General features: G+C 39.4%; 2 protein-coding genes across 4 annotated transcripts in view; one reads left to right on the top strand and one right to left on the bottom strand.

Moving 5' to 3' along the window:
* LOC115253693 (uncharacterized) overlaps nt 1-17,784 on the bottom strand; it is a 25,257-nt gene extending 7,473 nt beyond the window's left edge. Inside the window, exons 1-3 of one of the 3 annotated variants that reach the window (XM_029868764.2) lie at nt 15,126-16,880; nt 14,908-15,031; nt 13,194-14,360 (exon numbers count right to left, since the gene is read on the bottom strand). In XM_029868764.2, the coding sequence (XP_029724624.2) occupies nt 14,234-14,360; nt 14,908-15,031; nt 15,126-15,216 (342 nt within the window). In that variant the 5' untranslated portion in view covers nt 15,217-16,880 and the 3' untranslated portion in view covers nt 13,194-14,233. Of the gene's footprint in view, nt 1-13,193; nt 14,361-14,907; nt 15,032-15,125; nt 16,881-17,374; nt 17,499-17,560 lie in introns of those variants that run through there. The other 2 variants (XM_062859360.1, XM_062859361.1) reach the window with 2 other exon arrangements.
* LOC115264547 (uncharacterized) lies at nt 5,250-5,871 on the top strand. The gene is made up of 3 exons (XM_029868340.2): nt 5,250-5,430; nt 5,512-5,635; nt 5,694-5,871. Exons 1-3 carry the CDS (start codon nt 5,337-5,339, stop codon nt 5,815-5,817), a joined length of 342 nt encoding a protein of 113 aa, XP_029724200.2. The 5' UTR covers nt 5,250-5,336; the 3' UTR covers nt 5,818-5,871.

Raw genomic sequence — 17,784 nt, 5'->3', positions numbered from 1 at the left:
CGAGTCAGACTATTCCGACGGAATGCCTTGTCTTATGATTTCGTCCGTCAACAAGATCAGCGATCCCTGCTATGTGGAGGCTTTAGTTAATCGGACACGTTTGACCATGGAAATCGACTGCGGTTCAGCGGAGAGTGTGATTCCGGAAGAGTTGTACCTGCGAAATTTTGCAAGCTGCGAGCTGCAGCATTGTAATAAGAAGCTAGTTGTGATTGACGGAAACAAGTTAAAAGTTGTTGGAAGAATTTTTGTGGAGGTACAGCTCGCTGGGAATCAAAAACAGCTAAGCATGGTTGTTTTACGTTGTAAAAACGATTTTATCCCGCTGGTTGGCCGCACATGGTTAGACGAGTTCTACACCGGTTGGAGAAAAACGTTCACCAACCCTCCTTTGACTGTGGGGAACATTGACCTGGCTGACGAACAGAAAGTTGTTGAAGAAGTAAAGAGTAAGTTTGCGACGATTTTTACAAAAGATTTTTCTAGTCCGATAGTTGGTTTTAAGGGAGATTTAATCTTGAAGGAAGACACACCCATTTTTAAGAAGGCCTACGAAGTTCCATTACGTTTAAGACCACAAGTAATTGATTTTTTGGCAGATTTAGAGAAGCAAGGAGTCATCACGCCTGTTGAAGCCAGCGAATGGGCTTCACCGGTTATTGCCATAGTGAAAAAGGATCAAAGTATTCGTTTGGTGATAGACTGCAAAGTCTCCATCAATAAAGTTTTGCTTCCCAATACGTATCCTTTGCCTGTAGCGCAGGATCTGTTTGCTACACTTTCGGGTTCAACAGTTTTTTGTTCTTTGGACCTAGAGGGTGCTTATACCCAGCTGCTTTTAACTGACCGTTCGAAGAGGTTCATGGTGATTAATACCATCAAGGGCCTCTATACCTACAATAGGCTCCCTCAAGGGGCCTCATCTAGCGCAGCAATATTCCAAAAGGTCATGGACCAAGTGCTTTGTGATTTAGAGAATGTTTCGGTTTATTTGGATGACGTGCTGATAGCGGGGAAGGATTTCAACGATTGCAGGAAGAAACTTTTTTTGGTTTTGGAAAGGCTAGCCAAAGCCAACATAAAAGTAAATTTGAAAAAATGCAAGTTTTTTGTTTCGCAATTGCCTTACTTGGGGCATGTTTTGACAGACAAGGGATTGCTTCCCTGCCCCGACAAAGTTAAAACCATCCGTGAAGCGAAAGCTCCACGGAGCGTTTCAGAATTAAAGGCATTTTTAGGACTTGTTACTTATTATTCTAAGTTCATTCCTAATTTGTCCACTCGCATCAGCTGCCTTTACAATCTTTTGAAGAAGAACGTGACGTTTTGTTGGACAGACAACTGTGAAAAATCATTCAACGATTGTAAAGGATTTCTTTTAAACCCAAACCTTTTGGAATATTTTGACCCGTATAAGCCTATAGTTGTAGTAACAGATGCCTGTAGCTATGGTTTAGGAGGTGTCATCGCTCATTTGGTTGAAGACGAAGAAAAACCAATAAGCTTCACCTCATTTTCCTTGAACACCGCCCAGAAAAACTACCCAATTTTGCATCTTGAGGCACTAGCAGTTGTAAGCACCGTAAAGAAATTTCATAAATTTCTTTACGGAATGCATTTTACTATTTATACCGATCACAAGCCTCTAATCGGTATTTTTGGCAAAGAGGGTAAGAATTCTATTTCGGTGACACGTCTACAGAGATACGTTATGGAGCTTTCAATTTACGACTACGATATTGTGTATCGGCCTTCATCCAGGATGGGAAACGCCGATTTTTGCAGTCGTTTTCCTTTGGCCGAAGAAGTCCCTAAAGAGTTGGCACGAGAATACGTCAAAAATTTAAATTTTTCTAGCGAATTTCCAATCGACTACAAAGAAGTGGCTAAAGAAACTTTGAATGACGAATTTTTACAAACGATTTTGAAATACCTTAAGCAAGGTTGGCCACAGAGGTTGGAAAGGCGTTTTGTCGACGTGTATTCTCACTACCAGGAGCTTGAAGAGATTGAGGGTTGCGTTTTGTTCCAGGATCGCGTAGTGATTCCTGAGAGTATGAAGAACAAGGTACTTAAAATGCTTCATATGAACCACTCAGGGATCAGTAAAATCAAGCAACTAGCGCGAAGGACCGTCTACTGGTTCGGACTAAACAAGGACGTGGAGGACTACGTAAAGGCCTGCGTGATTTGCCATCAGATGACAGCGATCAGCAAGAAGGCGCCCTACTCCCGGTGGATTCCAACGATTAAACCTTTTAGCAGGATCCATGCCGATTTTTTCCACTTTGACCGAAAAGTTTTCCTAGTTGTCGTTGACAGCTTTACCAAGTGGATTGAACTAGAGTACATGCGGTATGGAACCGACTGTAATAAAGTCTTAAAGATTCTTTTAGGAATTTTTGCCAGGTTTGGACTGCCGGACGTTGTGGTTACTGACGGAGGACCACCGTTCAACTCGGACAAATTTGTGACGTTTTTGGAAAATCAGGGGATTTTGGTGATGAAAAGTCCACCGTATCACCCGGAAAGCAATGGACAAGCGGAAAGAACTGTACGGTTGGTTAAGGATGTTTTGAAAAAGTTCTTCCTTGACCCGGAAATGAAAAGTTTGGACATTGAAGAACAAATAGCTTATTTTTTGTCAAATTACCGCAACATTTGTTTAGATAAAGGCCAGTTTCCTTCTGAAAGATTACTCTCTTATAAACCAAAGACTATGTTGGACTTAATTAATCCCAAGAACAAATTTAGAAACCACTTGACTAACTCGCATGATGATCCTGATTTACACACTGCAAAGGGTAACAAAAAGGCTGATGCATTTACCACACTCAGGAACGGAGATCTGATTTATTACAAAAACATAAACACTACAGACATCAGAAGATGGTTACCAGCCACCTTTTTAAGACAAGTTTCTGATGCTACTTTTCAGATTTCTCTTGGGGGAAGGATGGTGTTGGCGCATAAGCGTCAGCTCAAGCTGCCGTCTTATACTCACCGCAAAGGAACATTAGTGTTCCCATTTGGGAGTGTGAATGCCCCTATAAACGATCCAGCACTCATTTTATCGCCAAATCCGGTAGCAGCACCAGTTTCGTCATCTTTAACAAATCAAGCACCCATTTTGTCATCTGTACCGTCAGTAGAATCTGTTTTGTCATCGTCTCCGGTAAGATTGCGTAACGATGTTCGTAGTACGAGCAAAAGAAGAAGAGAAGAAGATGAACAAGATTCTGAAGAAGTTTCAAATCCAGATTTTGAGTTCTATGGCTATCCTGCCGATTCTTTTATTTTTGCAAGTGATGAACCTGAAATAGATTTGCAGGATCAGGTTTCTGATCCACTTCCAGTGGTTCCGATAAGAAGATCAAGAAGAAGGAATAAGAAGCGAAGAAGGAGTGATTTTGTCTACTATTAGTAGTTTCGAATTAACTAGAAAATTTTAAATTGTAAATATGTATATTCCGATTCTTTTAGAAGTTAAGCATAATGTGCTCTCGAACATTTTAAAGTTCAAATGAATTAGATTAACCTTTTAGAAATAAATGAATTATTCTTGAACTGAAGGATGGAGGAGTTGTAGTAGTGACGAGAACTTGAGAACTCGCTCAGAGATATCGAGTGATAGTACGAAGAGAGAAAAGGGAAAATAGGAGAAGTTCGGCAGTGTAAGAAATAGGAGAAATATAAGATATAAGAACTTTAGTGACTACCAACGAAGTAACACCTGTTTTAATTTATCGTTCCACATACCAGAAGTTTCTATACCTCTCGTTAACCAGTCATTTCATGAAACAGTCTACAATGAAGACAAATCAATCAATCAATTTCCCGACCAGAACGGGAACCGAATCCACCGTCTCCGGATTGGCGACCCATAGCCTTAACCACTAGACTATACTAACTAATATCCCTTTATGTTGTGGAAATTCTTCAAGCACATTCCTTAAGGACAAACGTCTTGAAATCCCGCTTCAACAATGCATCATAATTTCAGACGCACAAATCTCAAGAAGCAAACTTTAAACAATTGCGCATTTTATTATTCTGGTCTTGCTCACTAAGAAGCTTAAAATAAGAAGATCAGCTGCGCTGGTTTTGATTACAAAGAGATTTGTGCGCTCGAAGTCGTGAATAGATGCCAAAGTCGGCCATTGTGGCGGCCATTTAGGGATTCTAACAAGTCTGTCCTTAATATTAATGAGTCACAGTTACGTCACTGTTACATATACAATAGGCCCGAATTCGAAGGAATTTGGAGGCCTTAGAAGCGCTCATGGCTTGTCAAACATGTACTTCATATAATCCTATGAATAGGTACAAAGCATGACGTACCACGTGCTCGTATGGTGCCGCCCCATAGTGCACTCCAGAGCTCTATATTAACGCGGTAGGGACAAATTTGTGTGAGGGATGCCGCCCAGGTGCCCTATAGAGTATGATCTTACTAATAGCTGTGCCACTGAATATTAGTTTTAAAAACAATTATTGTGGACAATCTGAAAAAAAAACTGTGAAATGCACCTACCATTAGTAGACCGTAGTTTTCCGTTAAATTGTTCTGCTAAGGATTCAGGCCGGTAATATTTGGGATTATAACTCTATATATACAATAGAAATCAGAACAATGATCAGTGTTGGTAAAAACTCAAATTCTCAAATCTCATGCTTGAGTTGTTTCACGCGCGATTCTTGACTCGCCAAACTCACCGCCGAAAAAATCATGCATGCGTTGACTCGCGATTTCACTCATTGCGTTATTTCTTGGTGTTCTTATTATTTACATCGAAGTTTTTAGGATTATATGATAGAACAAAAGCAAACCTATCGTACAACAACATTGGATGTCGTTCAAATTGATTTGGATTCGTTTTACAAGCGAACGAGATTTCGGCGCTTGACTCGTGAGAGCGAGATTTTGCATGAAAATCTCGCGCGTGAGAAAATGTTCAGAATCGCGCGCGAGTTTGCTCACGCAGGAGCGGTTCATGAGTGTGATTTGAGTGTGATTTTACTAACACTGACAATGATGCTGGATGAGTCCTTATAAACTTGACTGAAATCAAGGACGTATCTAAGGTGCATTCGAATAAGTTCAAAAGAAGATCACAGATCGTCAGATGTTCACGGTAGGAAGCACGAACCCCCGCGTGAAACCTGATTGAAATATTTACATATTGCCTTCCATTTATCAACAACAACTCTAAAGGCATGTCAACAAAATGATTCAAAACCCGGCTGCCTGCATCATTTCACACTTAGTTCTAGTGGAGCCTGCCGGCACGTAAGTCACGACAACGCTTTCGCGAAAACTACGACGGAGGAGGACGATGAGGACGTTGGCTGTAGTGAGTTTTGCTCTCTGCTGTTTGATCGCAGTAACCTTTGCCGGTCAGGGTGTCTTGCTCAAAGCGACCCATCCAGGTTCGTAATCGAAGTTGGCCTGTTGCCGTTGAAGATAATTGATAACGAAAGCAGCAATGATTTCTGCGAATTTGTTTCCAGATCACCCAGGCAAGTGCTATGACGAAGGTTCAGGATTAGTGTTTGATCCTGACGAGGAGAAATCCATCCCCGGAGAATGTACCATGGCATATTGTTCAAAAGGCTTCTCGTTGACATACACCAGGTAAAAGTGTTTTTCTACTTAAATGATACAAGGAAATTACATTCATATTCGATTGCAGCTGTATAAAAGCAGTAGTAGATGATCCTAACTGTGAAAAAATCAAGCAGGACCTAACTAAGGATTATCCGGAATGTTGCCACACATATAAATGCGTATACGATGGGAAAGTGAGTTATCATTGATTGGCTCAGAATACTCACCGTTCAATAAACTAAGTGACATGTGAATAAAATGGAGCTTGCGTTTCGTTTTAGTCATTTAGAAAGAAATAGTCAAACATTTGTGTTGTAGTTGTGAGATTTCTAAGCCAAGCTCAAGCTTGATATTTATTGACCACCTTTAGTTATAACTCCAGTAGTGTCATATATGACACAATGAACCAATGAGAAATTGAAATCTTCAATTTCTTTGGTATTTTTTTTTTGGAAATTTTATCGATAATTCCTTGGTGAATTTCTTCAGTAATTTATTTGATTTTTTTCAGCAATTCCTTCGAGAATAACTTTGAGAATAATCGAAAACTCCTTCAGAAACTGCTTTGACAATTCTTTTGAGGATTCAGTTCAGAAATTGACAATTTCTTCAGCAATTAATTCCTTTCGGAGTTATGTCAAAAAATACGTAAATTTTTAAAACTATATTTTTTCGAAAATGCTTCAGTAAGAAAAGTAGATCAAATCAATAATGAAGGAAATTTCCAGGAATTCCCAGGAAAATTCCAGATAAAGAGCCTAATACATACTTAGTTTTATTTCACGACCTCGACTGTGCAAATCTCGGTTTCCCAATTTTAACCGAGACTCAGCTAACAAATTGGTTGGTTTCTTGGTAACGAACCGTGACATGCTGAGTCTTGGCATAACTGAGATCCCATGAATACTTTTTGCTGACTTCTCGGTTGCTCTAATCTCGGCACTTTTAAACCGAGCTTCGGTGTGTATTTAGAATCGCTAATGAAATTTACAAAGAAATTACCACAGCAGTTTGCATAGAAATTTCCAAAGAAATCCTTAAAGAGTACTCTGTGAGGTATACTGGAAGAAATAAAGGAAGAATTCCTAAAAGAATTGCTTGAGAAATTAAAAAAAAATGCTGATGGTATTGTTTAAAGCTATTTCCGAAGGAATTATCAAAGGCATGTTTCACGAAAATTCGCGTCAAAAAATCTCAAAGAAGTTTACACACTTAGACTTTATTACAGTATTCGGTAATTTTTTACCGAATTTTCAACAAGCTGAATGTTCGGTAATCTAAACGAGTACCGAGCATCCGATAAAACAAAATTTCGAATTCTGCCAAAAATTACCAAATTTCTCCGGTAATGTGTGTTTTAGAATTACCGTAGGATTTCGGTGGTTTAATGTTTTGTTTTGATATTGATAACAGTTTTTCATTATAAGTAATAATAAAAGATGCAGCCTAGAGAGTTTGAATGTTTTTATTCAACCAATTTTTGCGAGACATTTCAATGACTTTATGAACAAGTTTCGTCGAATTTACTAATTTCGTCCTGGCATTAATTTATAGCATGAGTCAGAGATTAGTACCAAATCTTTGTGCTTCGGTTCGGACGGAAAGGAGGCTACCCTTATAAGGGGCTGTTCATAAACCACGTAGACCAAAATTTGGCCATCGCAGAACCAACCCCCCCCCCTGTAGACTTTTGTCCATACAAAAATTTTGAAATATGTATGGAGCGTAGACTTTGGTCAGACCCACACCCCCCCCCCCTACCCCCAAAAAGTCTACGTGGTTTATGAACGGCCCCTAACAGCGGTCTAGGATTGTACCACCTACTAATTTGTGCTATTTGCTTAAGGACGAACGGGACAATCGAGGAAATATCAGCCATTACTCTGTCGCTACTTAGATGGTAATCTCAGATTCTACTTCACATTTTACAACAAAAACTTATCATTGTGTATGCTCACTTGCAGTACATATGCTGATTGGTTTTCAGCATCTTCAGTACGATAGAAATCAGGATTACCATCTTCAAAATCGCGAGGCAAATTGTTAGAAAGAGAGGGAAGATAGGAAAAATAACACAGCGTCCCGTATCACCTTATTGCTAATGCTAACGTTACACAACCAAATAGGATCCATGAATTGTTTAACTCTCAAGGGTCACTCCATGATAGTTTTGTGATAATTTAGATCATCTAGTCTTTCATGGAGTACACAACTTTATATTTACGCTTGCAATGCTAGCTGCTACATTGAATAATGATATTAATTCATATTTATTAATATTCTTCAAATACTAGTAGGTATTGTTCTGTAGCTTTAAAATATTTAGGGTTATACAAACTTTTTTGATACTAATGTATTGAAATTTGCATTCATTGCAGTCATTGTTTGTGCTATGAAAAGCTACGTTACCTAATCTTACCCACCCAGATCCGTGAGTTTCACAGAAGATCTCGGGTCATTCTAAAACACTTACATAACACATATTTCATGATTACCATCAAACGGGATGACTTGCAACACTCAGCTTCAGTTAACAGAAAATGCTGATTAAACCTATTAAAAAAAACTCTTTGCAATAGTTTTAACCCTTTCCCGCCCATGGTGTCTGTAGAGCACCATAAGTTTCAACCCTTGTATCTCTGAAACTAATGAAGTTTTTTGAATGTTTTTAATTGTAAATCATGATTTCACATGTTGTTCTCTATCTAAAGGCATTACACTAAGTATGCGCTGCGCATACAAATTCAATGTCTTTGTCAAAAAAAGTTTTCACGAAAAGCTATTTTTTCGACAAAAAAATAATGGCAAACTTTGACGTCTTAATTAATGGCATAGTTATCCTCATGGGTTGAAATAAATTCCCTAACAGATTTACTATTAATTTGTGTAGTCTTACGTTGAAAAAAACTGAAATGTGTATTTAAACCCATAATTTGATACAATATGAATGGTGCATATATGCACCACTGGGCACATGGCGTTCCAAAAATAAGCAATTTTCCAATGTAATCATTGTTTGTATACCATTCTAGAATTCTGGTGTCATAAAAGTTCGAAGTTTTTGAGAACAACTTGTCTAGAATTGTAATGAATTTGTATAAAACTGGTTCGGAAAGTGATTTTCTTGGATTGTCAAATGAAGCATCCTGTGCTTTGACCATTTTTAACGAGAAAAATCATGAAATATAGTTCTTCATATGCCTGGTGGTGCTCCAGAGCACCATCTCATTAGCGTGGTTCAAAAAATCGTTTTTGCTCCACACCGCTTATTCGATTCGTAACCAGATTCTTTGCCTTCTCCCAAAATTTGAGTTCATTTGGTTGAAAATTGAGACTGCACAAGCCCTTCAATGTTTGTATGGGAATTACTTTGGGAAAACGATGCTTTTCATTCAATCGACCGTAGTATTTTCCCAAGTTCCCTAGAGCGTTAGTTGACCCTTGGTATTTCTGGGCTACTGTATCAGCTACAACTTTGCCAAAGACCGCATACAAATCGCATGCCTCATTAATTAGTTACCGATTTTTATCCAGAATCGAAATCTTTACTCATGATGGTTAATCTAATCGTCGGGCATCACTGCATTTTGCAGTGAAACATAGTAGCCATGATTTTAGTGTGCTACCTTTAGCGCCATATGCAGCAATGTTGCCTGCTGGGAAGCTGGAGAATCATTGCTAAAGTTTGTCCAGTTGGATACAAATCGATAACTAATTATTGAGGCATCCGATTTGAATGCGGTCTTCGGCAAAGTTGAAGCTGATAGAGTAGCCTAGGAGTACCAAGAATCAACTAATCCTCTAGGCCACTTGGGAAAATGCTATGGTCGATTGAATGAAAAACATCGTTTTCCCATAGTAATTCTCATACAAACTTTGAAGGGCTTGTGCACTCACAATTTTCAACCAAATGAGTTAAAACTTTGGAAGAAGGCATAGAATCTGATTACAAATCGAATAATCAGTGTGGAGCAAAAATGATTTCTTGAACCACGCTACCATCTCATATTTAAGTTGTAATAGCCTTAAACGATAATTTTGGCATAGAAAATAAAATTTTGTTCTACCATTTTGAGCAAAAATAATAAAAACTATTTTTAAACACTAAAAGATATCATGGGCGGGATAGGGTTTGTGGTGCGTCGACTTTCTTAGATACATCGTAAGCAAAGATGGGATACTTCCACTACCGGATCGTGTCAAGGCCGTTACGAATTTCCCGGAGCCCGGCACCGTAAAGGAATTACGCCGGTTCCTGGCCCTGCTCAACTGTTACAAACGGTTCATCGCACGCGCCACAGATTCCGGGAAACAAAAAGAACGATTCCCGAAAGATTGTGTGGACTGCTGAGGCGAAGCAGTCATTCGAATTGTGCAAGACATCTTTAGCCAAGGGCACTCTCTTGCACTATCCCGACTCTTCCAAACCGTTGAGCCTGCTCATAGATGCTTCTAACACCGCGGCAGGAGCCGTGCTACAGCAGTTCGACGACGGCAATTGGGTTCCATTAGGATTCTACTCACAGAAGTTCTCCCCGTCACAGTTGAAGTACTCAACGTTTGGCCGAGAGTTAACGGCCATGAAGATGTCGGTTCAATATTTCCGCCACATGTTAGAAGGAAGACGCTTTGTCATTTTCACCGATCATTTGCCACTGACGAACGCTATGACGTCAAACCCAAGCAGTCGTTTACCGCACGAGGACCGGTATTTAAGGTACATTTCGGAATTCACCAACGACATTCGCCATATAAGTGGACAAAACAATGTAGTAGCAGATGCTTTGTCGCGAACCGCGACGGTGTCCATGCCTTCGCCGATTGACTATACACAAATTGCTACAGACCAAGCCGATGACAGTGAATTAAAGGACCTTCTGTGTTCGCCTACTGCGCTTAAGATGGAGTTACGTCAAACAACATTAGCACCGAAAGCCTTGTACTGCGACGTGTCACGGAATACGGAACGGCCCTATATTCCGCCACAACATCGGCAATCAGTCCTGCGTCATTTCCATGGTTTGGATCATCCTGGGGTACGTGCTACTCGCCGATTGATCTCGGATCGATTTGTTTGGAAGAATATGAACAAAGATGTGAAACAGTTCGTTCAGAATTGCCTTCAATGTCAGCGTTCCAAGGTTCACAGGCACACAGTAGCTCCTCTCCAGCGCTTTCCATTGCCCAACAGTCGTTTTCGTCATATCCACGTGGACATTGTGGGACCCTTGCCGCCATCGATTGGTAATCGATATTTGCTGACAATCGTCGATCGGTTCTCCCGTTGGCCCGAAGCGATTCCACTAGAAAACATGACAGCTAACACAGTAGCATATGCGTTGTATGAAACATGGATTGCTCGTTTCGGGGTGCCAGAGACCATCACTACCGATCAAGGTAGGCAGTTTGAATCTGAACTATTCCGTGAGTTATCTGGAGCGATGGGCTCCGAACATATCCGTACAACAGCTTACCATCCACAAGCAAATGGCTTGGTGGAACGCTTTCACCGTACCCTGAAGGCGGCTATAATGGCTGTCGATTCGAAGCACTGGTGCGTTCGATTGCCCATGATCATGCTAGGATTACGAGCGGCTTTCCGACCAGATTTCGATTGTTCTGTCGCCGAGTTGGTTTACGGACAACCATTACGCCTTCCTGGAGAATTCCTGAACTGTCCTAAAAACGAAACAAGTAGAACGGATTTTGCAAACGAATTAAGAGAGACTTTGATCAAGCTGAAGCCAGCCGATCCGCCACATCATGCGAAATCGTCGGTTTTTGTGAATCCTCAGTTGGTGAAATGCAGTCACGTGTTCGTCAGGATTGATGCAGTTAGGAAGCCGCTTGTACAGCCGTATGAAGGACCATTTGAAGTAGTGAACCGGTTCGACAATTTCATGGACGTGTGCATCAACGGAAAGACTCAAAGGATTTCAATTGATAGTATCAAACCAGCGTTTACTGCAGACCAGGGATTAAGTGAGCATCCGTTACCAGACGATAGAACTAAAATTACACCCTCAGGACACAGGGTCCGATTTCTAGTGTAATGGGGGGGATTATGTGGTGCACGCTGCCACCACTGTGTGCACCCCTAGCTTCAACCCTGATTGAGAGGAAGCCGAGCGTAAGCGCCGCCATGTTTGTAGTTTGTAGTTTGTCAACAATAGAGAGTAATAAACACGCGATATATTTTACGACTCGTCTCTTGTTTATTTTATCCGGTAAAGTTCACCTGTCGGTTCCCACAGGTTAATAGCCAGGCCCTATATAAAATAGAGTGAACAAGTTGTCAGTTGATATATTTTATCTTGTTGAAAAAGTCAAATAAGGTCGTTTTTTTTATAATAGACGTCGTGCAACACTGAATGTAAATACCTTTTTGCAACTTTTCATCGTAATAGGTTATTTTGCCTCACGCAAATCTGACTGATTTGCGTTGCGTAATGAACCATTACAGCACTGTTTTCAGTTTTGATCAACTTCTTGATGCTTTCTGGACGCAGGTTTGAAAAATTGTGACAACTGCACAGTATAACCTGCTATGATCAGACTTCCTTAATCATGGCTATGACCATCAGTGTGCAGTATGATGAAAAAGTTTAGTTAAAAACTATCCTCAAGTGGTAATTTATGAAGGTGCAAAAAACGTTGTACGCAACTCGGTGCAGAACTCGATTTTTACAGCACTCGTCGTATTATCCAACTCGGCAAGCCTCGTTGGATAAATGTACGACTCGTGCTGTAAAAATCTTCATTCTGCACCTTGTTGCGTAAACTACTATTTCATACACGCAGATATTTATTTTTGGTTTCAAGCATGTTTGATAAGTATTCTTGTTACTATTGTAATATCGTTTAGGTTGACATTCATATTTTTGCATTTGTTTTTTTCATATAATGATTCTATAGGCTGATACTAGTAAAATATTAGTTAAACAACAATATTTAACTTTTCTGGACTTTGAATTGTTGAGAAAATGAATGTTGCCTCGTCTAGGAACAATATTTCAAAACAATTGATTATAACAAAGGCATTTTTATAGTTTTACAAAGTAAAATGGAAATTGTTATAGCTCATTAGGTAAAGAATCCGCATATGGAATATTATTTTCGAGAAATTATTTTTTCATTCTTTTGCAGGCAACGATTCAGAGCTCACATTTTTGTTACTTTTTCAGACTAATGTACAACTTATGAATATTTTGTATACAAAATTGATAACGAAGGTTCTCAGAATTCAATGATTTTTTTCACAGGTACGGGTCATATATATGAATAAAAACTAAACTGGAAAAAATTCAAGGTCGCCTAATTTTCCGGAAAACTCCAGTGGAAAACAATCATTTTCCACAGACACAACCTAGGGTCTTGTACCATTTGGGCAGGTGTACCTATTTTGGGCACTTGCCGCTATAACTAAGTCAATTTCGAACCGTTTGATTTCAAATTTTGTATAGAGTTAGGAACGTACAGTATCTAACTCTGTTCAGAAATTCAAATCAATCGGTTTGAAAATGACTTGGTTATAGCGGCAAGTGCCCAAAATAGGTACACCTGCCCAAATGATATAATACCCCACTTTAAAAAATCATAACTCAAGTACTGCTTCGTAGACACATTTTTTTTGTGAAATTATAAACAAATTTTCTCAGCAATTAAAAAAAAGTACAAAATAAAAATTGTTTTCCACACAATTTTCCTCTGTTGAGGATAATCGATTGGAAAAGTCGGAAAAACTATTTTTGAAGTTCGGAAAAAATCCCAAAAAAAAATTAAAAAGGAAATTTTATAAGCTATATTCTGTAAAATTTTCAAGATGTGGGTTTTCTCCGTTCCTTTGTTATGACCAATTTTGTGGGAATTGTCCAGATGTGCTATATGAGCCGTTTGTTTAAAAAATCATAACTTAAGAATGGAGCATCGTAGACACATTTTTTTTTGTGAAATCGTGGGCAAATTTTCTCAGAAATTCAAAAATAGATAGGGTATAACTGAGTCAATTTCAAACCAATCGACTTGAAAGCATCGTACACATTTTTTTGTGAAATCGTAGGCAAATTTTCTCAGAAATTCAAAAATAGATAGTGTATAACTAAGTCAATTTCAAACCAATCGACTTGAAATTTTGTACACAGCTAGATACTATACGTATCTCATCGTGTTCCAAAACTTATATCAACTGGTTCAGAATTGGCTGAGTTATAGCAGAAAAGTGCCCAAAATAGGACCCCGATATGGTTCCATTTCCCTACAAAATGAAAATTGCTGTCCACAATTTTTCCACTGTTGAGGAAAATATTTAGGTTGGAAAAGTTGAAAAAAAAAACTATTTAGGAAGTCCGGAAAAATTCTTATAAAAATATTTTTGGAAGGGAACATAAGTGAAATTTTCAAGATGTGGTTTTTCTCCGTTTCTGAATTATGACCAATTATGTGGAAATTGTCCAGTTGTTGGTTGTTTGTCGATCGTCTCTACTATTAATTTTTACATTTCACAATGAATGGGACACCAAATATTCGATTTATTTGATTTTAATTTGTTTCGCATTTATATAAAATATCAATCGTATGTCTAAGTAGTGCATAACATATCTTACTACGAATTTGAGTCATGTTCTATCAAATATAATTAACTTCTCCATTGCGTACGCATTTGTACTTATTACAGCATTCTGGGTAGTTCTTAGTGAAGTCCTGTTCAATAGGTTCGCAGTCTGGGTCATCGTCCATAACGGCCACTCCGCACCTAAAACGAGATGCGAACATTTTATTGTAATGTGAATGAAACTTTAAAATTGTGGGGTGAACCACTGAACCAGTTCGAAAAGAAGGACAAACGGACTGAAAATCTCGAAAATAAAGACAAATAATAATTATGTATAACAATAAGTTTTGTTAAACGTGTTTTATCATGGTATAAAAATCTCCTAGGTTTGATAGAAAGACGTGCGCAGATCAACATATGCAACATCTGTGCTGAATACACTTCCATGAAACAAAAACCTGTTATTCATGTAATGGGTACTTCGCCTTATTGTGGCCAGATTGTATTACTGACAAGCAACCCACGTCACCCTGTATGAATTTGCTAGCTTATTATAGACTAGAAACTAATAACGCTTTCTCCATCTCGCATGCACCAGAATTTTTGGCAACATTCAGGGTATTTCTTAGTTAAATCTTGTTTGATTTTGATACAGTTTGGGTCAACTGAGGAATGCGATTTGATACAGCTGAAAGCGAATATAAAAAGGTTAACTTAAAATAATATTATTCAAAACAAAAGCTATTACGTGTGGAATATCAAAGAATAATCTTCCGAGCAAAGAACCAGCATGCACGTTCCCGGTAATGTTTTCTTTTCATCTACATCGAACACCAGGCCGGAACTTCGGTGATAGCACTTGCCCGGGTGATCTAGAAATAAATCATAGCAATCGTAGGTAGGTATGTGGTCTGATGCGCATTATCAATATTTAACGAAACGCCAACTTCGATGATGATAACGAACCTGGATGAGTGGCGTTAGGCTGGATCATCCTGGCGGCGAGGGCTGCTGCGATCAAGCAGCACAGCGTGAAACTCACTGCAAATGCCTTCATCGCGTTCTCTATTGGCGTCGTCAAGTGTCGTGACTTTGCTATATGCAAGCTCGTCTACTACTAAAGTGTTAATTGATGCAGACAGCCGGGGTTTGAATCACTTTGTAACGGCGCCGCAGACTTGTAAATAAACATACTTGATAACCTGTTTTTTTTTTATTATAAATATTTCAGGGATTCTGGGAGAAAACATAAACATCAAACTGTTTATAAGTGTTTCAAACGGATAGTTAAGCGTAGTTCAACATTTCCGTACCACTTTTTGTTTTTCATTTACTTCTTGAAGTATCGTGCATGTGCTATGAGCACTTTTACATTTATCAACCTAAGTCTTCTCTGTCAATGATCATTTGCGCATTCGTGTATGTGTGTCATGCACGGAAATTAAGGAAGTCAAGGAAATTTCTATTACGAATAATTCCTGGATCTACCAGGAATCGAACCGGACACCCTCAGCATTAATTGTCTGCATGAAAATCATTGCGTTTACCGCTTTGGATATTTGGGCTGTTCGTTCCATGTATTGAACCTTTTTCGTTATATGATTGGCGAACGTATTTGAAGAGATGGTGCTTCGTGTAATGCAATTTAACATTTTATAGCGTTAGTCTACATTTTGCGGACCACTGCATACAACAGACCACGGCACGGTAAAACCTGTAATATTGGTCAGGATGAGAAATTCAGACCGATAATTGGAAAGTTCAGTGTCCTCCTGCTGACGAACGAAAACGACCTACGGCTCATCGATTTCGACGTCTCCAAGAACATGGCCAAACATAGCATCTTTTTCTAGCACAGCCTCCCATTATCGTTACACTTGGAGATCACCACAGCAGACGGAATCGCAAATCGACCAGATTCTAATTGATGGACGCCACGTCATGAACTATTGTGACGATAGCATCGACTCTGGCCACTCTCAGATGATAGTCAAACTGCATCGGCGACATTTCCGGTACAATCTAAGGTGGCTGATTCAACTGGATGCCTACGCGCAGAATCTCGAGGCAGCATTGACAGACGAGGGTGAGCTCGCAGTTATCCATATTTAAACGCATAACCGAGAGCATTGTCGGATAAATGGAACGCAGTCGAAGGAACGATTGGTTCGACGAGGAGGGAGTAAGGAGCGTTTAGAGAAGAAGATCACTGCGTGGGCGGTCATACTGAAGCATGGGACCCGGCAGAATTTCAAATCGAACGTTACAAACAGAAGCGGAAGCAGCAATTCCATCTTTTCCATGAGAAGAAACGCCGCCTAGAAGAAGTGGAGTGCGAGGAAATACAACTGCTGCGCTGTTTTCGAGAAGCACGGAAGTTCTACCAGAAGCTCAACGCATCTCGCGACGTCTACGTGTTGCGAGTCAAAATCTGCCAGGATAAGGACAAGAACTTCTTGACATATGGAAGAGAGGTATAATCGAAATGCGTAAGCAGCACTTCGCCGAACATCTTGCAGAGAACGCAGGTACTGAGTATAGATAGTAGAGTAAACATAGATCCGTGTTGATGAATCCGTTGTATCCAAACGAACTGTCAAAATCTGTATCCAAACGAGCATGATGTCACGATTTAGACAACATCAATGGAGCGCATGACGTCATATTCAATCGTCTCACTCTTGAAAATGACTACTTACACGCTTGAAACATTTTAGTCAACGGTGTCCGCGGATCTATGTTTACTCTACTATCTATAGTACTGAGGATAGAGGCTGCGAAATAGATGACTACATCAGCACGGCGGGTGATGTTAACCCAACCAAGTCTTTCGTTTAGTGAAGTAAGGGATGCCATTCAACAGTGAAAGAACAATGAGGCAGCTAGTAATGATGGTATTGCAGTTGCATTTATAAAGATGGTAATCGAAAAGTTGGCCATTTTCTTGCACCTGCTGATCGTCTAGATATAGGTTACAAGAAATCCGGATAGTACAAGGCAGGAAAATCTGTATCCTATACAAATGTAAATCTGTATTCCATACAAACGCAATCTGTATAGATGCTCAAAAATCTGTATAATATAGATAAAACTGTATATATGGCATCCCTGATCACATTAAACAAAGCGGGCTGATCAGGTGAAGATGTTGGCCGAAATCAACACTTTTGAGTATATTATTGATACGTTACACTAATTACACTTCATTCACTCACCCGAAGTAGTTAATAGAGAAATCCGTTCCACATGTCATTTCTTCGCACAGTCCGGTCCTTTGGCGAGATTCACCGGGTTTGAAGTGAATCTTCGTATCCGTATCGTAACATTCACCGGGAAATTCTGAAATTTGGATACTTGTTACCTTGATATTTCTCATATAGAGCACTATATTTCAAACCTACCTTTACTTTCAGAATTTGGGAAAATAGCGGTATAACCTTGGCAGCTGAGTATGAAACCACTGATAATAATTAGACAAATCGATTTCATGTTGCTGGCGGCTTGAACGCGTGTTTATGAATATTCCAAACAACGAGCTGATCCGGAGCACGGTACCCTGTTGACTGATTTGTGTTGTGTCCAATATTTTAATTACACGTGATGTCGTTAGTCCAGTTTTGTTTTC

Source organism: Aedes albopictus, chromosome 3, assembly GCF_035046485.1.
Source record: "Aedes albopictus strain Foshan chromosome 3, AalbF5, whole genome shotgun sequence".
NCBI classification, from domain to species: Eukaryota; Metazoa; Arthropoda; class Insecta; order Diptera; family Culicidae; genus Aedes; species Aedes albopictus.
The sequence above is the reverse complement of the archived record's forward strand: the minus strand, read 5'-3'. Positions and strand labels throughout refer to the sequence as shown.

What these genes read in the sequence shown, in the direction of transcription:
- LOC115264547 (XM_029868340.2), top strand. Translation starts at nt 5,337, where the DNA reads ATGAGGACGTTGGCTGTAGTGAGTTTTGCTCTCTGCTGTTTGATCGCA. An exon ending in GCTCAAAGCGACCCATCCAG is followed by an intron (nt 5,431 to 5,511) that starts GTTCGTAATCGA and finishes ATTTGTTTCCAG; the next exon opens with ATCACCCAGGCAAGTGCTAT. An exon ending in TTCTCGTTGACATACACCAG is followed by an intron (nt 5,636 to 5,693) that starts GTAAAAGTGTTT and finishes ATTCGATTGCAG; the next exon opens with CTGTATAAAAGCAGTAGTAG.